Below are 22,213 nucleotides of genomic sequence, written 5' to 3'. Positions count from 1 at the left end.
GTGACTAATTAGTCAGTTGATCAAATATTTATATTTTTAAATGTCAGCTCTAGCTGGCAACTTCCAGGAATGAAAAATGAAGTCAAAGTGAATAAAACTGCAGTTTCCAGAATGTCCACTGGAGGCCGAGTGCAAAGGAGTCACATACAAACAAGCTGAAAAGCAGATTTTTACAGCGAGAAAAAAATGTTTGGTGATTTTGATCACAGAAGGATTCTAGTTCTGAATAATTTGGGGCATCGTTGATATGACAACAAGCCAGCATGGTGTAGCTTTGTCAAGAGGCTTAAGACCTGCCTCAGCTCCACTTTTTAGTCTCTTTCTTGGTCGTTTGAAACATATTGATACATATTGCTATACAGGGATGCTGATATTGATATTTTGCGACATATTGCGATACTATGAGAAAAGGATATATTGCAATATTTTTGCAATTAACATAAAAATATATATATAAATTTGCATGTATATGTGGGTGTGTATATACAGTGCTTAACTAATTTATTAAACCACCACCCAAAGTAAGGTTTATGCCACAGCTGCCCTAAATTAACAGCATTGGTTATTACTAAAAAAAAATTTTATGTTTCTGCAATGGTTAACCAATATGTAAAAGCTCTTTAACCAAATGATATTTTTAACATTGAAATATAATCATTATTGTTTTACATTAATTTTCAAATTTTCTGATTTACAAAAAAACTGAAAAAATAGTAAAGCACATTATTATTTCTTGATTAACATGTCAAATTATAGTTATTTACTTGCATTCCTGAACAGGAAAATGAGTTTTAGTGGTTGAATGTTATGCTTGATTAATTTCTGACTTCTCAGAGAAGCCCAGTGAGCCAGCTCAAATTTGGGTATAAAAAGGTAAAATTCAGTTTGAAATTCCTCATTCCTGTTCAAAATGGTACAACGTGGAGAGCTCACTGAAAATGAAATAGTCCGCATTAATGCACTTCATGATGCTGGATGGTCTCTGAGACGAATAGGGAAAGACATAAGTGTTCTCACAGTGTGGTCAAGTATGCTTTGGAGTCAATTGCTGAGACTGGTACTTACAAAATGCGCCAAGGAAGAGGCAGGAAACGAAAGTTAACTGAAGCAGATATCAGACACCTCAAGATTTGAAGTACTAGAGACAGAAGGAAGACCACTGCTGATCTTCAGGCAGAGATGAATGCTTCTAGATCAGAGTCTGAAAAAGTCTCCAGAATGATCAAAAGCAGACGACTGACGGAACAAGACTTAAAGGGAAGAATAGCTGCTAAGAAGCCATTATTGAGGCCTGCAAACGTCCAGAAACGCCTCAGATTTGCCAGGGAGCACAAACACTGGACTGTTGATGACTGGAAGAAGGTACTCTGGACGGACGAGTCCAAGTTTAAACTCTTCAGTCAGCATCGTCGTGTTTATGTCTGTAGAAAAGCTGGAGAACATTTTGATGCCAGATGCATTGCACCCACAGTGAAACACAGTGGAGATTCCATTATGGTATGAGGTTCCATTTGTGGATACAGCGTGGGCAAATAAGTGAAAATTGAAGGTATCATGAACCAGAACATCTACCACAACATCTTAGTGCATCAAGGAATCCCTGCTGGGCTGAATCTGATTGGTCATGGGTTTATATACCAACAAGACAATGACCCCAAGCATACTTCAAAGCTGTGCAGAGACTATTTGAGCAAGAAAAAGGAATCTGGAGTACTGGAACTGATGGACTGGCCAAGTCAAAGTCTGGATTTGAATCCTATTGAACAAATTTGGGATTTACTAGATACAAAGATTGATCGCACAAAAGTTTCATCTAAAGCAAGTCTGTGGGAACAGCTAGGAACTATTTGGAACTCAATAACAAAAGAGACTGGAAAAGTACATAAAAACAATGTCAGCAAGAATGCAAGCTGTTATCAAGGCCAAAGGAGGCCATACAAAATATTAAGTTTTTTGGTTATTATGTGTGAAAAAGGACTATTTAGTTGTTTCACTTTGTTATTTGCTAAATAAATAATAATAAAATTTTTAGTTTTAAACAAGTTTTTGAAAGATTTCTAAAATATTAATGTTCTCTCATTTTTATGACAGGTGGTCTTATAAATTTGTTAGAGTGCTAGAAAAGCACTCGGAGAGCGCAGACCTCCACCATCAGCCCTATCTCCCAATGGCAAAGAATCCTTTAAAAAAGTTCCTGGATCCAGATGGTGATGTGGATCACTACCAAAATCTAATCAGTTCTTCCTTATGCCATTTGTGACATTTCCTAAAAGATTTCATTAAAATCTGTCCATAACTTTTTGAGTTATGTTGCTAACAAACTAACAAACAAACAAACTAACAAACAAACAAACTAACGAACCCTGCTGACAACATAACCTCCTTGGCGGAGGTAAAAATCAGTGGTAGCTTCAGCAAGCTTCTTTCACGTTAGCTATAAGCTGCTAAGCTATCACTATGATGTCTAATGTCAGGTTCGTTGTGTTGTCCAAGTATTTCACTCTGGTGTGGCATATCTTACAAATGACTAGACTCCTGTATAAGTCTGTACCATTTTAGTGTTTTGGAAGTCAAAACAAGTCCACATATCTGCTACGAATGCAGCAGAAGCTGCACTGCTGGGTAGGCACATGATCTGGTTCTCTAAGCAGAGGAAAAGAGGGAAGAGTCAACCGCTTGCTGCCAGCTGGTGGTGCCTGCTGCTAATTAGTGGTCAGGGGGTGAAATTACACCACAAACTACTGCACCAATAAAGCAAATTATTGCCTTGAAAATATCAATACTGCATTTTAAAATATCGATACAGTATAGCGCTGCGAAATATCGCGATATATCAGTGTATCAATATTTTCTTACACCCTTACTGCGGATTGGACTCAAAAGCCTCTTCGGGAACCAAATGGGTAACCTCACAAAAAGAGGATAGATTGCCCAGATTTCATAACTGTTATCAGGAAAATCCCTCTTTCAGAGCTCCAATCTGAAAAGATTGTGCCAGCCTAGATAGTGAACCCGACCAATCAGTGTCATTTGAGGAGAACAAGGCGGTAACTTTGGTTGCACTGGAAGCTGATAGCAATGGCTGCCCCTGATATATAGCTAATGAACAGCGACAGTTTTACCAAGATTTGGCCACGGTTTCATAACTGAAACAATTTTTTCTCTCTTCTCCCAACCTGAATCTGCTACAGTTTGCGATAGCTAAAGGTTGGGTTTAGTTGTACTCTAAGCTGACAAATACAATGGCCGCTACTGGTGTAGCGATTAGCTTGGATGTAGCTGTGGTATAGTAGCAGTTTTATCAGAACTGGACCATATATTTTTTATTAAAATAAGAGCAAAGAACCACACTGAAAACCTTTCTTGGCAGAGAAGATGTTTTTGCACTTTTCTTGACCGGCCTAGGTATAAGTTTTATCCACCAACAAGCACAATCATTCATGAACTACAGCAGTGCCTGTCAGTTGCACTCAGAAAACCACCTCATGGGTACAACCTCATTTTGTCCCAGTGCTCTGATTGGCTCGTGATGCATGTAACAAGACAAAAAAGTTAGGTCGTTTTCACACCTGACAGTCTGGGGGTCTCAGTTTGGTTCGGGCCTCAAATTGCAGCATTGTCACACTTTCCTGTGGTTTGGTTCGTATTTACATTGCACTTAGTCAAACCAACCAAACCATCTGGATAATGTCAAGCAGTTGCATGATTGTGGTGCTGTCATCCCAAACAATGAGTGGAGAAAAAGAAAAGGAGACATTGAAGTAGATGAAACCAGAAATCCATCTCTTTTAGGCTGTCTTGGGATTTTTGCTTTTGCCTTGGGTCATTCTGAGCAGACAGCGAGCTGCCCAACATGTCATTCTTTACATGAGACATATGAATTCACATAAATACCTGTAAATCATTGTGCTTTTTGCAACTTCCTGCCTTTGGTTCACTAGTTTGTCTGCTTTGCTTTCACACCTTAAACAAATCGCACCAGAGTTCGTTTGGGAGCGAACCAAGACCCCTGTTTTTAAGCCAACCAGAGTTCACTTGTTTGGTATGCACCAGAGTTTGTATGAGCTTTCACACTACTCCAAACGGATCACACTATCTGGGAAAATGGACCAGAGTTTGTTAAAAGCGGCCCAAACAGCTCTGGTGAGAATGCCTTAGTTTATGACAGTGCTTCAAATATGGTGACCGAAATCACTGAGCCTCAAAACACTGTTTTCAAATCCAGTGAGTCCTAACAATATTAACCCATTATGGTTTCATGTAAAAGTACAAATGTGTTGTGATAATGGATCTTTGTCACAGCACTGCAGATTTGTTATGTAAAAAAGGAGTATAGGTTAAAAAAATGGAACAAAAAGCTCTGGATCTTCCAATAAAATAATGTAAACACTCCATTTATAGTCTGTTCTTAACACACACCTTAGTATTCCTGTCATATGTTTCCTTAAACTGCATGTGTTTTCCAGCTTTGCTGCCCAGGTCCATCCACTTGCCCTTCAGCCACTTCATGGTGGGTTTTCTTGCTAGGGTGGTTGAGTCAACCTTGGCAATAAATGTGATATCGGCCCCTGCCATTCACAAACAAATACCTTGTATAACATTATGTGATAAGGTTACACATAATGGACTTCTACAGTTTCTGTTTTGACAATTTTTAATCCACCAATTTGTTTCTGACCTGTAACAGCAACCACACTTTCTGGAGGCTTCTCAACGAAGAGCCCAGTGAGCTCAGTTGACCTGGGCTCTGAAAAGGAGAAAAAATGTTACATCTGATTCTGCTTGATGGGTTCAGTGAGAAAAACATGGACGGAAAACCTAAGATGACACTGGTGACATCCACAGGGAGCAACAAATAACAGTGCAGTGGACAGTGAGACTTTTTTTTCCCAAGAATCATGAAAACTTTACATACAGCATTCACAACCCGATAGGTACATATAATATATTCTGCAAAACAAGGAACACTAAATATTTAAACAGCAGAACTTATAAGAGTTAAAGCCAGAAGAGAAGGTAGGACTAACGTTTCTGCTATCTACGGAAGCCCTATGAGGACATCCACACATTAAATAGTTTTACTCTGTTTTCCAGTGATAACAAAAGAAAACTGGCTTTTTTCTTGAGATCATGACTCATTTGTCTCAGTACTGTGGGATTTTTGTATGTGATATCAGGTTCATTTAGGTTTTTTCTTGACATCTGAAGAAATTAATTGGTCACCAAGAAAGAACTGGGTTGTTATTCCCCGAAAATAACATGAAAATGTCATATCTCAGGTAAAAAAAAAAATGTTATTACGATAAAATGGAGTAAAACAAAAGGTCTGGATGAAAAGGGCTTCCGTAGAAATACGTTCTGACATAAAAAGACAAAAAAAAAAATCACAAATAAAATTCTTATTGGCCTTCCTTGACTTGAAATGTTAGCCTTGCTTTACATATAACTCCAAAATTTGATTTGATATAATTCCAATATGGGGCCTTTTTCCACAGCTGGCACTTTTATCAAGAGGGATCTGACAGCAGACTACAGATCTCAGACGCCCCTTCTTTTTGAGATGCTGCCTTTGTCAGAACAGAAGTGATGTAGTTTGCCAGTACCATGTATTTCCAGTTAGAGATTAAAAAAAAAAAAAAGTTTCAACTTAATTCATAAACAAAGTCTGAAAGTTACACTTATGAAATAACCACCCTGCAAATATTACAGACTAAGCAACATTTCATAAATTAAACAAACAATAAAAGAGATCTAATCCAGGATTCATTTATGTATAGACCTGTTTCAGAGGTAGTTACATGAATGGTGACTAGCTGAGGCTAACATAGTTTTACTAGTTGTATAGTTGACATTTCCATTGTAGCCAATGTAGCTACGTTAGCTTTATTTCTAGCAATCTGAGCCTCATGTAGCTGAAAGTTAGCTACAGTGCTTCACTTCTTCCACATTTTGTTATGTTACAGCCTTATTCTGTAATGGATTAAATACATTTTTACCTCAAAATTCTACACACAATATCCCATAATGAAAAAGTGAAAAAAAGTCTGTTTGAAACTTTTGAAAATGTATTCAAAAAAAAAAAAAAAAAAAAAACTTTCACATGCAATAAAGTATTCACAGGCCTTGCTTAATACTTTGTTGATGCACCTTTGACAGCACTTACAGCCTCAAGTCTTTTTGAGTATGATGCTACCAGTTTGGCACACCTATTTCTCCCATTCTTCTATTCAGAACTTCGCAAGCTTCATCAGGTTAGGTGGAGAGTGTCGGTGCACAGCCAAGGACATTCCCAGAGTTGTCCCGAGGCCACTCATTTGTTATCTTGGCTGTGTGCTTAGGGTCGCTGTCCTGTTGGAAGATGAACCTTTGCCACAGACTGAGGTCGGGAGTGCTCTGGAGCAGGTTATCATCAAAGATGTCTCTATATATTGCTGCATTTATGTTTCTCTCAACCCTGACTAGTCTTCCCGTTCCTGCTGCCAAAAAACATCCCCACAGCTGCCACCATGCTTCACTGTAGGGATGGCCAGGTGATGAGCGGTGCCTAGTTTCCTCCAGACATGATATTTGGCATCCAGGCCAAAGAGTTCAATCTTTGTTGAATTTGGATTTTGTTTCTCATGGTCTGAGAGTTTTTCAGGTGCCCTTTGTCAAACTCCAGGGTGGGCCGTCATGTACCTTTAACTAAGGAGTGCCTTCCATCTAGACACTCCACCATACAGGCCTTATTGGTGGAGTGCTGCAGAACTGGATGTCCTTCTGGAAGGTTCCCTTCTCACCACAGAGCAGTGCTAGAGCTCTGTCAGAGCGACCACTGGGTTCTTGGTCGACCCCCTGACTAACGCCTCTCTATCCTGATTGCTCAGATTGTCCAGGTGGCCAGCTCTAGGAAGAGTCTTTGTGGTTCCTAACTTGTTCCATGTATGGATGATGGAGGCCAATGTGCTCATTGGGACCTTCAGTGGTTTGGTCTGTGTGCCTTGATACAATCCTTTCTTGGAGGTCTACAGACAATTTGACTTCATGGCTTGGTTTGTACTCTGACATGCACAACTATGGGACATTATATAGACAAGTGTGTGCCTTTTCAAATCATGTCCAACCAACTGAATTTACCACAGGCGGACTCCAATCAAGTTGTAGAAACATCTGAAGGATGATCAGTGGCAACAGGATAAACCTGAGCTCAATTCTGAATGTCATGGCAAAGGCTGTGGATACTTATGTACATTTGATTTTATAAATAAATAGAATTTTGCGGTAAAAATGTATTCTATGTTTTGGAATAAGGCTGTACATACATAAAACATGGAAAAAGTGAAGCACTGTGAATACTTTCTGGATGCACTGTACATACGCAATGCAGCTGCATAGTTTATGTAGTTAAGACAGGCTAATACAGCTGCAAAGCTGGCATAGCTACCTTTAGCTACATAGCTACGTTAGCAAATGTAACATAAGCTATCATAGATAATGTGGCTTTGCTAGCTTTAGATACATTGGCTACATTGGCTTCATTACATATTTAGCTAATGTAGCTTAGTTAGCTTTAGCCTTAGCTAACGTTAGCATGATAAGGGTGCAGGTCAGACTGTTGACTTTTAACAAAGGTATCCTAACCCTAACCTTCACCCTTACCCTAACCAGAATTTTTAGTTTTTTCGACCTGTCTTTTCGGGGGGTAAAGTTTCCAGGTCTACAGCTGCTGCCTATTTCTTGACAAGATTCTTATGCTTTGTTTTGTGTTTTTGTGGTGATACTTAGATTGTATAAAGGACACATGAAGGGAAATAGAGTTATTTAGAAATAATGTTATGGATACTCACAAGGAAAGCAGAAGTCAACTCTCTTAAAGTAGTAATAATAAACGCCAGTGAGAGCGCCCTGAAACTGAGGTTGTCAGCATTTCCAGTGCTAAAAGCACCAGTTGTGGACACATGCCCATATTGTTAGATAAGAGGCTATCATTAAACAACAATTCTGTTTTAATTTGTGTAAAGTCAAGGTTTAAAAAAGAACAAATTGTCAGACAATATTAAAAACAGTCAGTTTATTGTAAGTGGCTGTGAAAATTTAGGCCAATGAAGGATTTTTTTTCTCATTGTTGGTCATAATATTTCAGTTTATATGCTGTAAAGCAGCAACAAAATCTTTCCAAATGACAATGTTGCATTAAAATGCATAATGAGTCTTAAATGAAGAAGCACATTTATCTGCATAGTAAAACACTCCATATTCTCAGCTCAGAACACATCCAAGGACAACAGAGTGATGTGGATGCTTCATGTATCCAAGCAGCCAGTATCATTAACAATCAGAAGGTCCGGAATGTGCTCATAAGCTCTGACCGTGCTAAGTATAAAACTTCTTGCAAGTACACCTGTTGACCTCCACATATCAGCACTTTCCTTCTGAGTCACAGACATAACATTTAAGGTGCAAAACAGAAAACAGTGCATACTTAACAAAAACATTAGATACTTAGTGGATCAGAAAATACAATGCAAGTCCTTATATACAAAAAAATCATCAAAACAAAGGGTGCATACATCTTCAGTTCAAAAAGTCAGATTAGCATGCTGTCAATAGACACAGTCCCACACTGTGCCTTCAGTTTCCCTTACCCTCAGCGTTTTCCTTAGCTGGGAAAAACAAATGTCTGGTTTAACATATGGAAGTATAACTATCTGCTGTTATACTGTACCATAAGTCAGTGTGAACTCAAGAGATACAACAAGGCAGCTGGAATTACAGAATGATTATTCTGTAGTATTATTGCATTAATACACCACACCATGAAATGCAATCAAAACAGGGTTTTAACTATGGGAGTAAGATCATAACTGTTATCAGTTGTATCCAAAAGTAATCAAATGTCTTGATTAACGCAATTTTAATCACCAAACTTTGGAGGAATTTAAATTATCTTGATTACTTCCTTTGGACTGATCTTGCAGCGCTGCTGTCACAAAGGACTCATTACTTTACCCCATACTAAGCATGTTAACCTCAGGGGGCTTGATAATCAATTGAAGTTACTTAAAACATTTCGTGTATTGATTTATACAGCAACTTCCTGTTAACATTCATCAGAAATGCTGCTGCAATTGCCCCCAAACAGTGTGCAGTTGGCCAAGTGATGATAATCCCCCCACAAACACTGTACACCCCCACGAGTATGGCTTTAAAGAGCCCTGGTATTATAAGCTCTTCCCACACAGACATTCCACTAATAGACACACTGATGGCAAAATCATCAGGGTGTTATTCCCACTCTGGGCTTAGAAACTGGGAATAAAAACAAAAATAGATGCAATAAAGCAAGATAAATTCAGTGTTGTTGAGATTTTGCAGAGCAGCTTATTGATAAACTCAGCATACAGCTACTGGGATACAGTCTTTGGATCTCTTCAATCGCGTCGCCATGTCTTAAACCTCTCTCCTCTTTGATAGTGCTTTCAAAAAGCAATGTCATAAATTTAAGCTGAATGTCAGTTTAGCTCTTCTATATATGGCTATGTGTTGCATGTCATATGAACCACGATGAATCCTGACCAAAGAGAAGTTTATCTCCTCAGGTTTCCCTGAACTTTACCCAGCTGCTTTCTTTGGATTAGCATAGCATGTTATCAGCCAGCTATAACGGGTTTTTATCCCTTCACAGTATAAAATTAGCATTTTGCTTCAAGAGTGAACAAGCTACAACTTTAGTGAACACATGGGTGAAAGTGACAACCACAAGGGGTTCTACTCATTATATCCACATGAAAGCCATTTTCCTCTGAAGTAAAGCTCAGGATAAACGTTCAAATCCTGTTCTTATATTGTCATTGTTATAGCTTTGCTAATCCTGTAAACATCATAAATATGACAAAATACTCTAATTCCCAACTTCCATATTAATTAATTGCTGAAACAAAAAGAAAAATCCTGAAGTATATCTGGTTATATACTTTGAAATAATTAAAAGTCTGTTTGCATCCATCAGACATAGCTAACATTAGTATGCGATATCTTCTTGCTAACAATAGTCAATGACAGTGTGTCACAAAAAAATGGGAAAAGCTTTAATCCCATTGCCAAAAGTACTATTAGCATCGCCATTACATCACATTACAGAAAAAAAATTGTAAGGCAAATCTACCAGTCAATCAAGCTAACACTCCAAAAGCGCAGCAGCTGAAGGTATTGTTAGCTAGGAATTTATGCACATCCTGTCCCATAAAAACAGCTGAGCTGCTCATTTAAGTGGTGGTAGACTTTAGTTGATTTCTTATTCATTTACAGAATTCCTGCTACATCCTGTAACACAAACAGATGAGCTAGTAAGGCGTAGAAGATGCCAACACAAGTTTGTTTCCAACTATATTTTGGCAGTTCCTATCTCAACACAAACATGCTAGCACAAGTGATAAATGCTTGTTAGACAAATTCCAACTGTATTTACACAAATCCAACTCTATCCCCTAACATAACCATTTAGCAAGAAATGCTAGATGGTAACATTAGCCAAGATTCTTGAATATCTCTTGGGATGAATAAAGTATCCTCTGTCTGTCCGTCCATCCGTCTATCTATCCATCTATCTGATTTCCAGTTGCATTAAAACAATTTTTACCATATCCAATAACACTAGCAGGCTTGCAAGAAATGGCACATGCTAACATAAGCTGATTTCAACAGCATTTACACAATCAATGTGGCTGGTAACACAAACAGACTAGCAGTAGTGGATGCTTTTCTTACCTCCGCCAAGGAGGTTATGTGATTTGGTGGGTTTGTTTGTTTGTTTGTTCGTTTGTTAGCAACATAACTCAAAAAGTTATGGACAGATTTTCATGAAATTTTCTGGAAATGTCAAAAATGGCATAAGGAAGAACTGATTAGATTTTGGGACTGATCCAAATCACCGTCTGGATTCAGGATTTTTTAAAATGATTATCTACTGTTGGGAGATAGGGCTAATGGCGGAGGTCTGTGCTGTTACCACTTTACACCATGAGATGGTGGACATGTGTAACTTCAATCCCAGCAGCATGTTTTTGGTGTGTTTCTATTCAAAGTTTTGGAATTTATAGAGTTTGAAAGATGCACGCCCGGTCGAGGAGACGAGTCAGAGCCTTACAGAGAGAAAGACAGTGAATTGTAGCGACAATACTCACAATGCTGGGAGGAATAGAGGAATATTCACCCTCTGCCATGACTTTCAGTCGTCTGGTGAGACCATGGGTGCTTCTGCCATGACAGTCCACTTGTAGCTAAGTAAATGCTTTGCCTCACCGTGTCTCCACCCAACCGGGGAGGGAGTAATCCGGATCACCGTCTGGATCCAGGAATGTTTTTAAAAGGATTCTTCACTATTGGGAGATAGGGCTAATGGCGAAGGTCTGTGCTCTCTGAGTGCTTTTCTAGTTTCTTACTGTACCTGTTACTTTTATGTTTCAACTAAATAAAGCTTCCTATGCCTTTGTATGTTATTTACCATCAGTCTTTTTAGTTTTATATTCCATCGGATAGCAGTAAAAGAGGTTTTTTTTTTTTTTTTTTTGTATTCAGGCTTTGACAGTGTTCCGCCTGGATTACAGCCGTAGTACATGGTAACAGCTTGTGAGCTTCTGTTCCTGAGCACAACTATGAAGTGAAACGACCACCATTTAAATGTGGCAAATAGGACAGTTTCCTTTGAAGGTCATTAGGTCATATTTCAAATCTATTAGCTTCAATATGACAATAGCTAATGTTACCTATAAGGGTCAGATTTATGTCGGCTTTGACAACTTTCAAACTGGAACATAGCTGTGATAGATAACCTTCCTATCCTAAGCATGACTTTGAGTTATGAAATTAAGACAAACAAATTCGTCTCAGTGCAAGAGGCCCCAGGTTAAGATCCTGGATGAGCCCCATCATGATAACAGAATTTAGACCTTTTCCACATGGGGACAAAAACTTTCCATTTCGTTTTGAAAAAGTTTTCTGTTAACACAGGATCGTTTCAGGAAATGTCTGTGTAAGCACGGAACCACTGAAAACGACTGAAAACACTGCTGTATATATGCCAAGCCTGTAAGTGCCGCTGTGAAGCTGCCACGGAAATGTACCAAATAGAGAAGAAGATTACAGAAAACTGCCCCAAACTTTCTCCTGGTTGCCCCTCTGGTTGTTCTCCACTATAGATTTAAGAACATCTGGTGTATGCTGTTCTCAGTGGTGGTAATGGAGCATCTGACTTTGCTGTAAAAGCTAGGCCTGGGTTCAAAAGATCAATTCTCCAATTTAGATACATTCTTTTAAAAAAAAAATCCAATATCGATCCATAAAATCCAAAGATCAATCTTTTCTCTCTCCTGTTGGCTCCTTGCACTACCAGTCTCAGACTTACATCACTGCCTGAAAGTTGACCTGCACTCGCTTCTAAAAGCGTTTAGACTGATGCAAGGTTTAAATCTCACGTCCAGTGATCTATTTTTGGGTATCTGGGCGCGTTATTAATATGAGCGGAATATCTCTTCCTCAAACGTAAACCTCTGCTGGTGCAGCACAAACAGCGGAGCTCTGCAGGTGGAGAGCGCTTAAGCCGCTGCTGCTACAGACCTGGCAGACTCACACACACAATAGTGATCGTCTGAGATGCTAAGTTTAAGAGGAGCAAACCCAGACTGTTTTTTGCACCCCCTTATATGCCTCGTACAGTGTGCTTAATTTTACGACCCCTACAAATTACGCACGGCCCCGCCTTTACAGCAGGGGAATGACAGAGCACTCAGTCATTTAGAGAGATATGAGTAACAAACTCGCATCTCGTAGATTTTCTATCAAGTTAGCATAATTTAACATTCACAACAACATACAATGCACATAGTATGTCAGATAGCATGATGCATGTTTCTTTTTATGAGCGCTGTGGGTCTTTAAATTAAAGATCATACCGTAAAATACCAAACAATAGCTGGGGCGTTTATTTGTCTCAATCCCTGAGCAGACCAGACGTTTATTTGGGACCAGGCAGCTATTTGGAACAGGCGTTTAATTCCCTTCTCACAAAAATCTTGCTAAGCAAAAATTGGAAAAATATGGTAAATTTAATCAAAGTATTTATTTACACCAGTATTTACATTTTTAAGACAAGATTACAGTACCATAGTTAAACTTTTGTCTTCTTCTGTCAACTCAACACTCTCTAAACACTTTAAATACTGGTAAGGAACTGAACAAACACAAAGTTGACGGCAGAGTTTAAAGTTAATGTCATACTTTATATTTTTTCGCTGCACTGGGCCATGGCGCTGCTATCTTACTTGAGAAAACCAGCAAGGGACAGGGGTGCCCCAGCAAGGAGGTTAGTACTCACAGCCAATCAGACTCCTATTGGCTTCCTGTAGCTTCCGTGTCTCAGCTCAGTGACAAGTTGATTCAATGGCAGAATTATGGCGGTGTTCGGTCCTGTGTAGAATTTGTTCATAATGAGATGAAGTGTTTTCTTGCCTGTGATTCGGCCATTGATTTCACTGGAAAAGCAGAGCAGAATCACTACACGAGCGCTTTGCAGTATTCAATTTAGCGGACATTCTCATCTGCGAGAAGGTACGTAAAGAGAGGGGCGGAGACACGGAGCTTAAACAGGGAGAAGAACAGGAAGGGAGGGGGAGTTGGGAGTTGATTCTATACGGTTCTCATCTCAGTCACGCATGCAGCCTCAATAGGCTATGCTATGTATGGCGTAATTGCTTTAAGAAAGATGCGGTTTGCTGTGCTCACGGAGATGGAGCAGTAAGCTTCCACAGCTTTGTTCACTCTGGGACCCAGATTCAAAAAGTAGCGCTTACGGCCAAAAACGCTGTTTCCATGTTGATGAAACGCCAATACCACAAAAACGTTTGCGTATCTTCCTGAGTTTGTCTCCATGTGGATGGGGCCTTAAGCTTCTTATCTTGAGCATGACTACAAAATAAAATGACCACCATTTAAATGTGACAAAAAGGGCAAAGTTTCCCTTGAAGGGCATAGGTCATATTTCAAGCCTATTAGCTTCCATAGGACAATAGCTAATCTTGCATATTTGGTAAGATTTATGTTTAATTTTAATAGATTTGAGGACTTCCCTGAGTGTGGCTTTGGGGTCTAAAATAAAGACCTCTCAGTGCGAGAAGTTGGTTGGTTCAGGACCTGGATGAGCCCCCTCATGATAACAGAATTCATTCTTCCTTTTGCCTTTGTTTCACACCCCATATTTCCCTGATCATGCTTTGCCACTGTTACTTATATAATCTTTCTACAATATGTGACAGACCTTGCTCTGACCTCTGACTGGGACATCTCCTCTCATTAACTGGGGCAGTCTTGACAAGCAGCAGAGATGATTTAATGTGCTCATAAATGTTAGAAAGAGATAAATGGACAGCAGAGAGCTTTGATGAAGGAATAAAATCACAGGGCCCTTTCCAAAGGTATTTATGGAGATGGCAGGTAACTAAACTTAACATTTAATAAGCTCCCCCTAAATGCTTTGGTCGTTACTTGGCTGAATGGGCGAAATTTTAGGGCAAAGTTTCAGCTCTGCAGTCAGCCAACCAAGATAGCAATATGCTGTAGGAACACAATGCAGCCATGTCACCTTTGGAGGTGTCTTCTCCCTTGCATACCCCTGAACAAAAAGCCTGGGAAAGAAGCAGTCTTGATGGACAACTTGGCCTACCTTCTTGCTGTGCAGTAACACTTTACAAATGAAGACTATAACTTCCTAAGCTCTCACTCCGGTTAAGCCTCAGCCAGGTGCCCGAGTGGGAAAAGAAAAATAGTATTCCCCAAAAATACCAAATCCTGACCATCAGAGTCACCCCTTTAAAACTGCAGATACAGAACAATTTGCATACAGTACATTTCAAGGGCATCACAGGCATTCCCTGAAGTCCTGGCACTTCCGTAACCCTTCAACGTCTAATCTACTCCTAATCAGTCCAGACAGAGTGGATGTCCATCTACTGCTGTGGGAACTGTGCTCTTAAAAGACCGTGGCAGGCAGCGACTGCTTGGCAACTTGAGTCACAGCTCTTGAATTTCACTTGTTAAACTTGAGTTGTGGTGCAACCCTGACAAGTTTCAGACTGATGACTCATGAATCCTAGCACTGCTGGGAAATACAACCATGGTTCAGTTTGTAGACCATCCCCAGATAAAGATGCCAACATGACGCAGAGTTTGGTCGGTTTGAAGGCATGGATGTGCTGACTGTGATATCTTGGATGACTTCACTGCTTGGGCTGTCCTTGCAGTTTCCTATTTGTCCACAGCATCATGTTAAATAAAGGAACAACAATAAAAGTGTCACCACATCAGATGACACTCGGTATGTTAGCAGTAACAGCTGCCATTGTTCTACGATTACTGTCTCTCATGAACCACAGCTGTGTTTCTACTCTCATTGTTCAAATTGCCAAAGGGACAGAGACAGTGTTGGTATCTTGGGTCACAGACATCCTGTCAGGCAGCACTGCTCATGTAAGGAAACAAAATGGGAATTGCTGATAGGACTTGACCAGAAAAATTTGTCAGCAACCCATCCAGCAGCATCAGCTGATACCAGCAGTTCTAAAATACAAATGAGAGCCCTTTGGTCGGATCTGTGTTTCTTCCTTGACTTAACAAGATCTGTTCTAGGCTTGAAGGGTTGCATATCCTGAGGGAAAGTAGAGTTTCAAGAAGTTTTAAGCTCCTAAAATGATTAAAGCTGCATTTTTATAGGATTTTATAGATACAGGTACCAGAACAAGCAGAGCCAACCTACAAACTTTTAGTACTTTTTTTAATTTCTGGTATTGATATTGGCCTTAGATACTATCCTAAATGCAGTGCAGCATATTGGAAAACACACCGATAAACAAATCAATGGGTTGATCCAAAGTCGTGACCAGTTAGTCCCAAAAATCAACTGTTTTGTGGTTGATTTAATTGGGACAGCAGCAAACAGCACCAGTGAGGTGCTATTCCAATGTCTGGTTTGGTAAATCTCAACAGTCTACACTGTGTCAGGGAAGAAGAAAATGTATTGTTTGAGAAGCACAGATTGTCAGTCCAAATAGAAGTAATCAAAATAATTTTATATATTAAAATGGATCCAGGTCTACTTAACACTTCATATATATTATGTGGCATCTTGACCAGCACATAATACCAACCATTAAAAGTTAAATGATCATCAGACACATCAATATAAATGCTGCTTCTTTTCTTACCATCCCCATCAACTTCTGATTCCGCTGCAGACAAGGAAGCAAACTTAACTGAAAAAGCAGCTTCGAAGCAACATTGTTTTTGCACAAGAGATGACGTACAGTTGCAACAAAGGTGGATAGATAAACAGAAGCACCATGCAACATAACACTCTTTATATCAATCCAATTTATTTAGCACACTTGAGTGGAGGTTTTTGGACATGTAAAATTACATACCAACAAAACTGGAGGAATATATATAAAAACAGAGCTTTAGTTAAAGTTCATGCCTCATATAGCACCCAGTTAGTGTATTTTATGGCCAGTGTTTTTGGTTTTTGATTTGAGATGAGAAATCCAAAATCAAGAAACAAGCTGTTTCCAGGTTACAGTTAAAAAAAAAAAAAAAAAACACATGGAAATAACATGCCTTTCGCTCTTTCAGGCAGTTCATCATACACTGGGAATCAAAAAATGAAAAACAAAAACAAACCTTTTTTTTTAATTTTCCATTTCCTGCTTTCTTTCCCTTTTTCCCATTTCCAGAAAGCACTGAAACAAATTGAAAACAATTTCATTTTTCTATCTTATTAGTTGTATGTTCTGATTAAAAAAGTATGATCAAAACACTGGGGATATAACATTCTTTTTCTTGTATGTGCGACATGCTGATGACGTTCTGGTAAAATAATGTTACATCCGCAGTGTTACTATCTTTGATCTTCCTTTTTTAATCAAAACATAAAACCAATGATAAAAAATGAACTGGTCTATATAAAAATAAAAAAGGGATTTTTATCTTTTTTTCATCGTTCATTTTCCAACGGCCAAGGGCATGTATTTTTCATCCATCCATCCATTTTCTATACCCCTTATCCCGTTGGGGGTCGCGGGGCTACTGGAGCCTATCCCAGCTGTCATTGGGCAAGAGGCGGGGTATACCCCGGACTGGTCGTCAGTCAATCGCAGGGCTGACATAAAGAGACAGACAACCAGGCACGCGCGTACTCACACCTACGGCCAATTTAGGGTCACCACTAACCTAAGGAGCATGTTTTTGGTGGGGGGAGGAAGCTGGAGTACCCAGCGAGAACCCACGCATGCACGGGGAGAACATGCACAGAAATGCCCTGACCAGGAGGTGAACCAGGGACCTTCTTGCTGTGAAGCAACAGTGCTAACCCTTGGCTGCTGTGCAGCCCCATTTATTTTCCATTGTTTGTTTTTCCATTTTTCAAAGATAATTGGGAAACAGCTGATTTCTTGATCTGATTTCAACTTGGCCATAAAGCACACAGACCTAGCCTCTCTGGTTGTACAAACCATCAAACCGTCCATTTGAACAGACAAGGGGTACTCATTACTAGTGGTTCAGGGGATTGAACTGATATGTATTTATTATGACAAACAAAACATACTTAATGTGACAAAAGTAAAACTGGATGAGTGAAAGCAAAGAAAATGTAACAATTTAGCTCTGTCTCTGTTGTGCAGCATAAAAAGCAGCAAGTGAGTGGAACATAAGGGAGACTCAAGAGCGGATAAAATCCCATAGGGGAAGACACACCTCTTAGTGGAGCCAAAGTAGCACATTCTTAAGGATAAATATAATAATATGCTGAAACAGATCATCTGTAAGAGCATACATTTGGTCCAAATAATCAACCAGGCCAATAACTGTTTGACCCCTAGATCAAACTGTTAAGACAGAACAATGTTAAATTCATGAGACAACTTTTGTGACCTTAAAATGTAGAGCTTAACTCACCATAATCAAACATAAATCCAATATTTTAAGAATGATCTAGATTTGTAGATAAATTTAAGTTTTGTTTAAGAAAAGTGAATTAATTTTCATTTGTAAATGTAATTATTTTCTGATTGTTTTGTTCTGAAAACTTTGTTTCCATTGGAATGCAGCAGGTTTTATTTTTTCAATCATTCCTTTGGATTGCATAATAAAGAAACAAAAGTAGCCTCTTAAATTCATGCCTAACACTTAGTATGCATTTCAGTCACATAAAAAAAACGCAGCTGAGTATATCTTTGTCAACTTAGTGAGAAAAAGTGATTGATTTCGGCATTAGGATACTTATCTATTCAATTTTTGGGGAACAAAGAAAGACATCAATTTAGTATACAAACTCATGTATTTTTGGGATTTGCAAAAATACATCTTAACTGTTAAACAGGTAACCTGACACCAACCTGTAAGATCTAAAACAATACACAAGAGTCAAGCAGTCAGTGCAGTTTTCACACATCGTTGCACATGTATGCACTCATACATGAATACATATGTTGGATTATTCACAGACCATTTCACTCACAACCTCTATGTACAGGATCCTGTCTTACCTCCGTCTGCTGGGGGTGCATCTAAGAAAAATGAATGAATATTAGCTTGGCTTTCAATATTTACTGTCATTAACTGCAAAAGTCAGTCATGATAATGGAAGCTGGGGATGAATTGATTATTGGTAGAAAATATGTTTAATTCGCTGTCTTTAAGAGGGGCCTACCATCTTGCTCTGGCTGTGGCTTAGCTGTGCAAAAAAAATCATAGTTAACAGTCTGAAATTTTAAAAAGATGAGATTTGGATAACATTCCATCAGAGAGCAAACAACTTCAAGAGACGTCAAACAAAAATGCAGACAGAAAACCCTTGGCACTCTTAATTTATTCTCATACTTCACATGCCTGCAGTAAAACGTGACCTCAAGGTCACCATGAGTTCACAGACGTATAAAATGCATCCGGTTGCAGTCACTTGGTGAACAGTAAAATTCACACAGATGGTTTGTCTTTCCTGCATCAAACAGTTGGATCAATCCTTTATAATCTAAAGATTCAGCATGCTAAAATAATCAAAATAAACTGTTAAAGACATTTACTCCCAGTAAATGGTCATCAAAGCACAACAAAACAGAAGAAGTAATCCACAGGAAATACATGCATGTACAACATCACTTCACTTATTTCAGTCACTTTATTGTTACAAAATATTGAGGATACTAAATCTGTCCCCCCACACTCTGGAGATATGGTTTCAGCTAACACATATGACACATGCTGTAGGCTTGCTAAGAAATGCAAACACGCTCAATCAAAGTGGCACACTAATTGCATTATCCCCCTTCAGCAGCTTTATGTTGTCTCATATAATATGATTCACTTAAAGGCCTATCTTCTTGACTCAATAATTGCTTTACTTATTATCTATGGCAATACCACTTGCTGTGCATTATTCAGATAATTACCCTGACTGATTAGTTAAAATGCATTTCTTCAACACTCAAGTCCAGCTTAGACCCACTCCATGTCACATACTAACACTGTACGAGTGCTCTGGATCACTCAAAGTCACAAAAAAGAGACAGAAAAAAAGGAAACTGATGTCTCTCACCCTCCTCGGTTGGCTCTGCTGGGGCTAAAATTAGTGGGCTTTTGTTAGATAAAGCAAGTGGACAGTAATACCACATATGTCTGAGGTGCTACAACAGCTGAGCTAATACATTTCATTGGTGTGTAAAACCTAAAATTTAGACCAGTATAACATGACCACACTCAACTATGGCTGTAAAAACCCAAAGCATATTTCCCATTCTGGGTTTGTGTTTTACATCATTTGAAGACAGCTGAGTACACAGGTTTAGCAACCTGATAGTATGCAGATGACATGTTATCAGTGAAAATTCCTTGTTTATGTAAAGCATGGCAGTGTAACAGAATACAATAATCCTACTAAAAAACATAGAAGTCAAAATTGGTACATGTTGGTTTAGCACTCTGGTGTTAGAGCCAGCATTTCCTTGACACAAGCGCTTGAATTGATATGTGGGCATAAGTGAAAATGTGAGAGCTATAATCAAGTCACCGTGTGATAATGCAAGGCACACAGAAGGTCAATAGTCAGAGGCTGTGGTGCGGCTGACTTACCCTCCCCCCCTGGTTTAGCTGAGAAATAGAAACAGAAGAAAGAACAATTAGAAACATGGATCACTTACCACAATCCTGAAAAATACGAAATATCAATCATAGATTGTTTTCAATTCAATGATAGTGGTTTAATCCGTTACAACAACTCAGTAAAAATTAAGGAAACAAGAAAGTGACAGAAAAATGCAGTTCCTAAAATGGCCACTAGAGGTTGGCTCTGAAAATGAGTCAATCCTCACTGACCTTCATTTAAAAATTTCTGACTTAATAGTGAAGACTGTTAAAACTTGCTTTCTGGGGCTTTGATAGCATAGGCCTCACCCCATGTATCAAAGCTAGTCCTCCAAGTTGGTAGGCCCCTCTTCTCTCTCTGGGATTTTCTATGTTATCCATAATCCTGTCCAGTCAAACTAAAAGCAAAACCCCTTGAAAAGAAATCTTTAAACATGCCACTTTTATATTTGTGTTTTCCCCCTAATTTTCTCATTGTAAAATTATTTTTAACTATTGGCCCATCCCACTCAAGTATACTAACTTCCAAATCCATGAACCAATGTACAGAAACAAGACTTTAATGGTAGTCCATAACCCATGTGACATCATTGCATCATCTTCAAGGTCAAGTTTAACTGCTACATACCATAATGCTAGCGATGTTTCTAGGACCCTGCTTTCAAAGATGATTAGATGCAGATCTAAATCCAGACTATTTGACTAAAGATAATGCAAAAAAAAAAAAAAACAACATAAATTTGTCATTATTAATTTAACATGACATACAGTATCATTGTATGTACAGGTAAGCGCATAGACTGTAGAAAGAATTGGATGTTAGCCATCTGCTTACAATAGGCGGACTCAAACAGCTCTTGAAGCCAATCCGTGGGGGCTTCCATATTGAAATCGCGGTCTCAACTGAACTTTGGATCAATCTAATGGCCCGCCCACTAAGCTCAACTTCCTGTCAGCTAGCTAGCTAGCATTCTGGTCGACAGAAATGTAGCTTCTGCCTGTCGAGCTATCTGTCAATCAAATGAGACATGCCAATCAGTCGGCAGTGAGGTTTTTCCTAAATAGAATCTAAACCATTGTGGTACAAAAAAAAATTCACCCCCTGTACAGTGAGAGCACATGAAGACATTAGCTAATGAGACATGTTTGTTTTTTGAACCAGGCTGTAAACCAGTTTATTTCTGGTGTAAAAACTGGCTTTTTAACAGGTGCCCACTCGCTGTACTCTAATTTTTTGCACTTCCACATTGGCTTCATTTTTCTGGACAGGAGGTTGCCACTTGGGTAAGCATTGTCAAATTGGTTTACGGTGTTGCTCCCGTTAGCCATACCAGCATTGCTCCAAGAAAGTTGTTATACACAAGTTTAGCCTGATATAGCCTATATGCTTTTTCTCAAACAAAACACTGCCAAACTGGTCTATATTACATAATGCCATGTGTCCATTATATTGGTTTACATCCTTGTAGTAGAGCAGAAAAAGAAAACTTATGTGGAGCTACAGCCACAGCTGCTGTGCCACAGCTTAGCTAAGCATTGACTTGCATTAATAGCCTGAATTAATAGGAAGTATTAGTATAAGTGGCTGGTGATGACTGGAAGGTAATCTGATATTTAATTATTTGGCAAACTAATCGGACAAATCCCTAGGCCATACAGGGTAGAATAGTAGTGAAAATATAACATGTCTTTGATTAGAAATGATGGACTTTTGGCCTGAGTTTACATTCCATGTCTTATCATATTAACCTGGATGTTAAATAAATGGTATAAAATGACTGATTTAAAGTTTAAATACTCAAATGTTTCTTTCACATTGAAACTCTCTTGCAGTGATCACCTGTTTTCTATTTATGAGTTAAAAGGATTTATAGTCTATGAAATGGCCACCTAAGAAGTTTCCATTAAGCCGTGTAATCCTTTGGCATGAACCTTTGAAAGTGATACTAATGAAATTTAACACACCGTCTTCACTGACTGGCAAGACGTTTCCCTTTGCTCAAAGTGGACCTCTGGATGATGACAGTCAATTTGTGGTGTATGGGGAACT

General features: G+C 38.9%; 1 protein-coding gene across 2 annotated transcripts in view; it reads right to left on the bottom strand.

Annotated features, from left to right (window-relative positions):
* mybpc2b (myosin binding protein Cb) overlaps nucleotides 1-22,213 on the bottom strand; it is a 49,774-nt gene that overhangs the window by 20,191 nt on the left and 7,370 nt on the right. The window contains exons 2-5 of one of the 2 annotated variants that reach the window (XM_041815968.1): nucleotides 20,152-20,169; nucleotides 18,570-18,590; nucleotides 4,679-4,747; nucleotides 4,420-4,568 (exon numbers count right to left, since the gene is read on the bottom strand). In XM_041815968.1, the coding sequence (XP_041671902.1) occupies nucleotides 4,420-4,568; nucleotides 4,679-4,747; nucleotides 18,570-18,590; nucleotides 20,152-20,169 (257 nt within the window). The remainder of the gene's footprint in view (nucleotides 1-4,419; nucleotides 4,569-4,678; nucleotides 4,748-18,569; nucleotides 18,591-20,151; nucleotides 20,170-22,213) is intronic. The other variant, XM_041815969.1, reaches the window with a different exon arrangement.

The sequence above is a fragment of the Cheilinus undulatus genome, linkage group 20 (genome assembly GCF_018320785.1).
Source record: "Cheilinus undulatus linkage group 20, ASM1832078v1, whole genome shotgun sequence".
NCBI classification, from domain to species: Eukaryota; Metazoa; Chordata; class Actinopteri; order Labriformes; family Labridae; genus Cheilinus; species Cheilinus undulatus.
The sequence above is the reverse complement of the archived record's forward strand: the minus strand, read 5'-3'. Positions and strand labels throughout refer to the sequence as shown.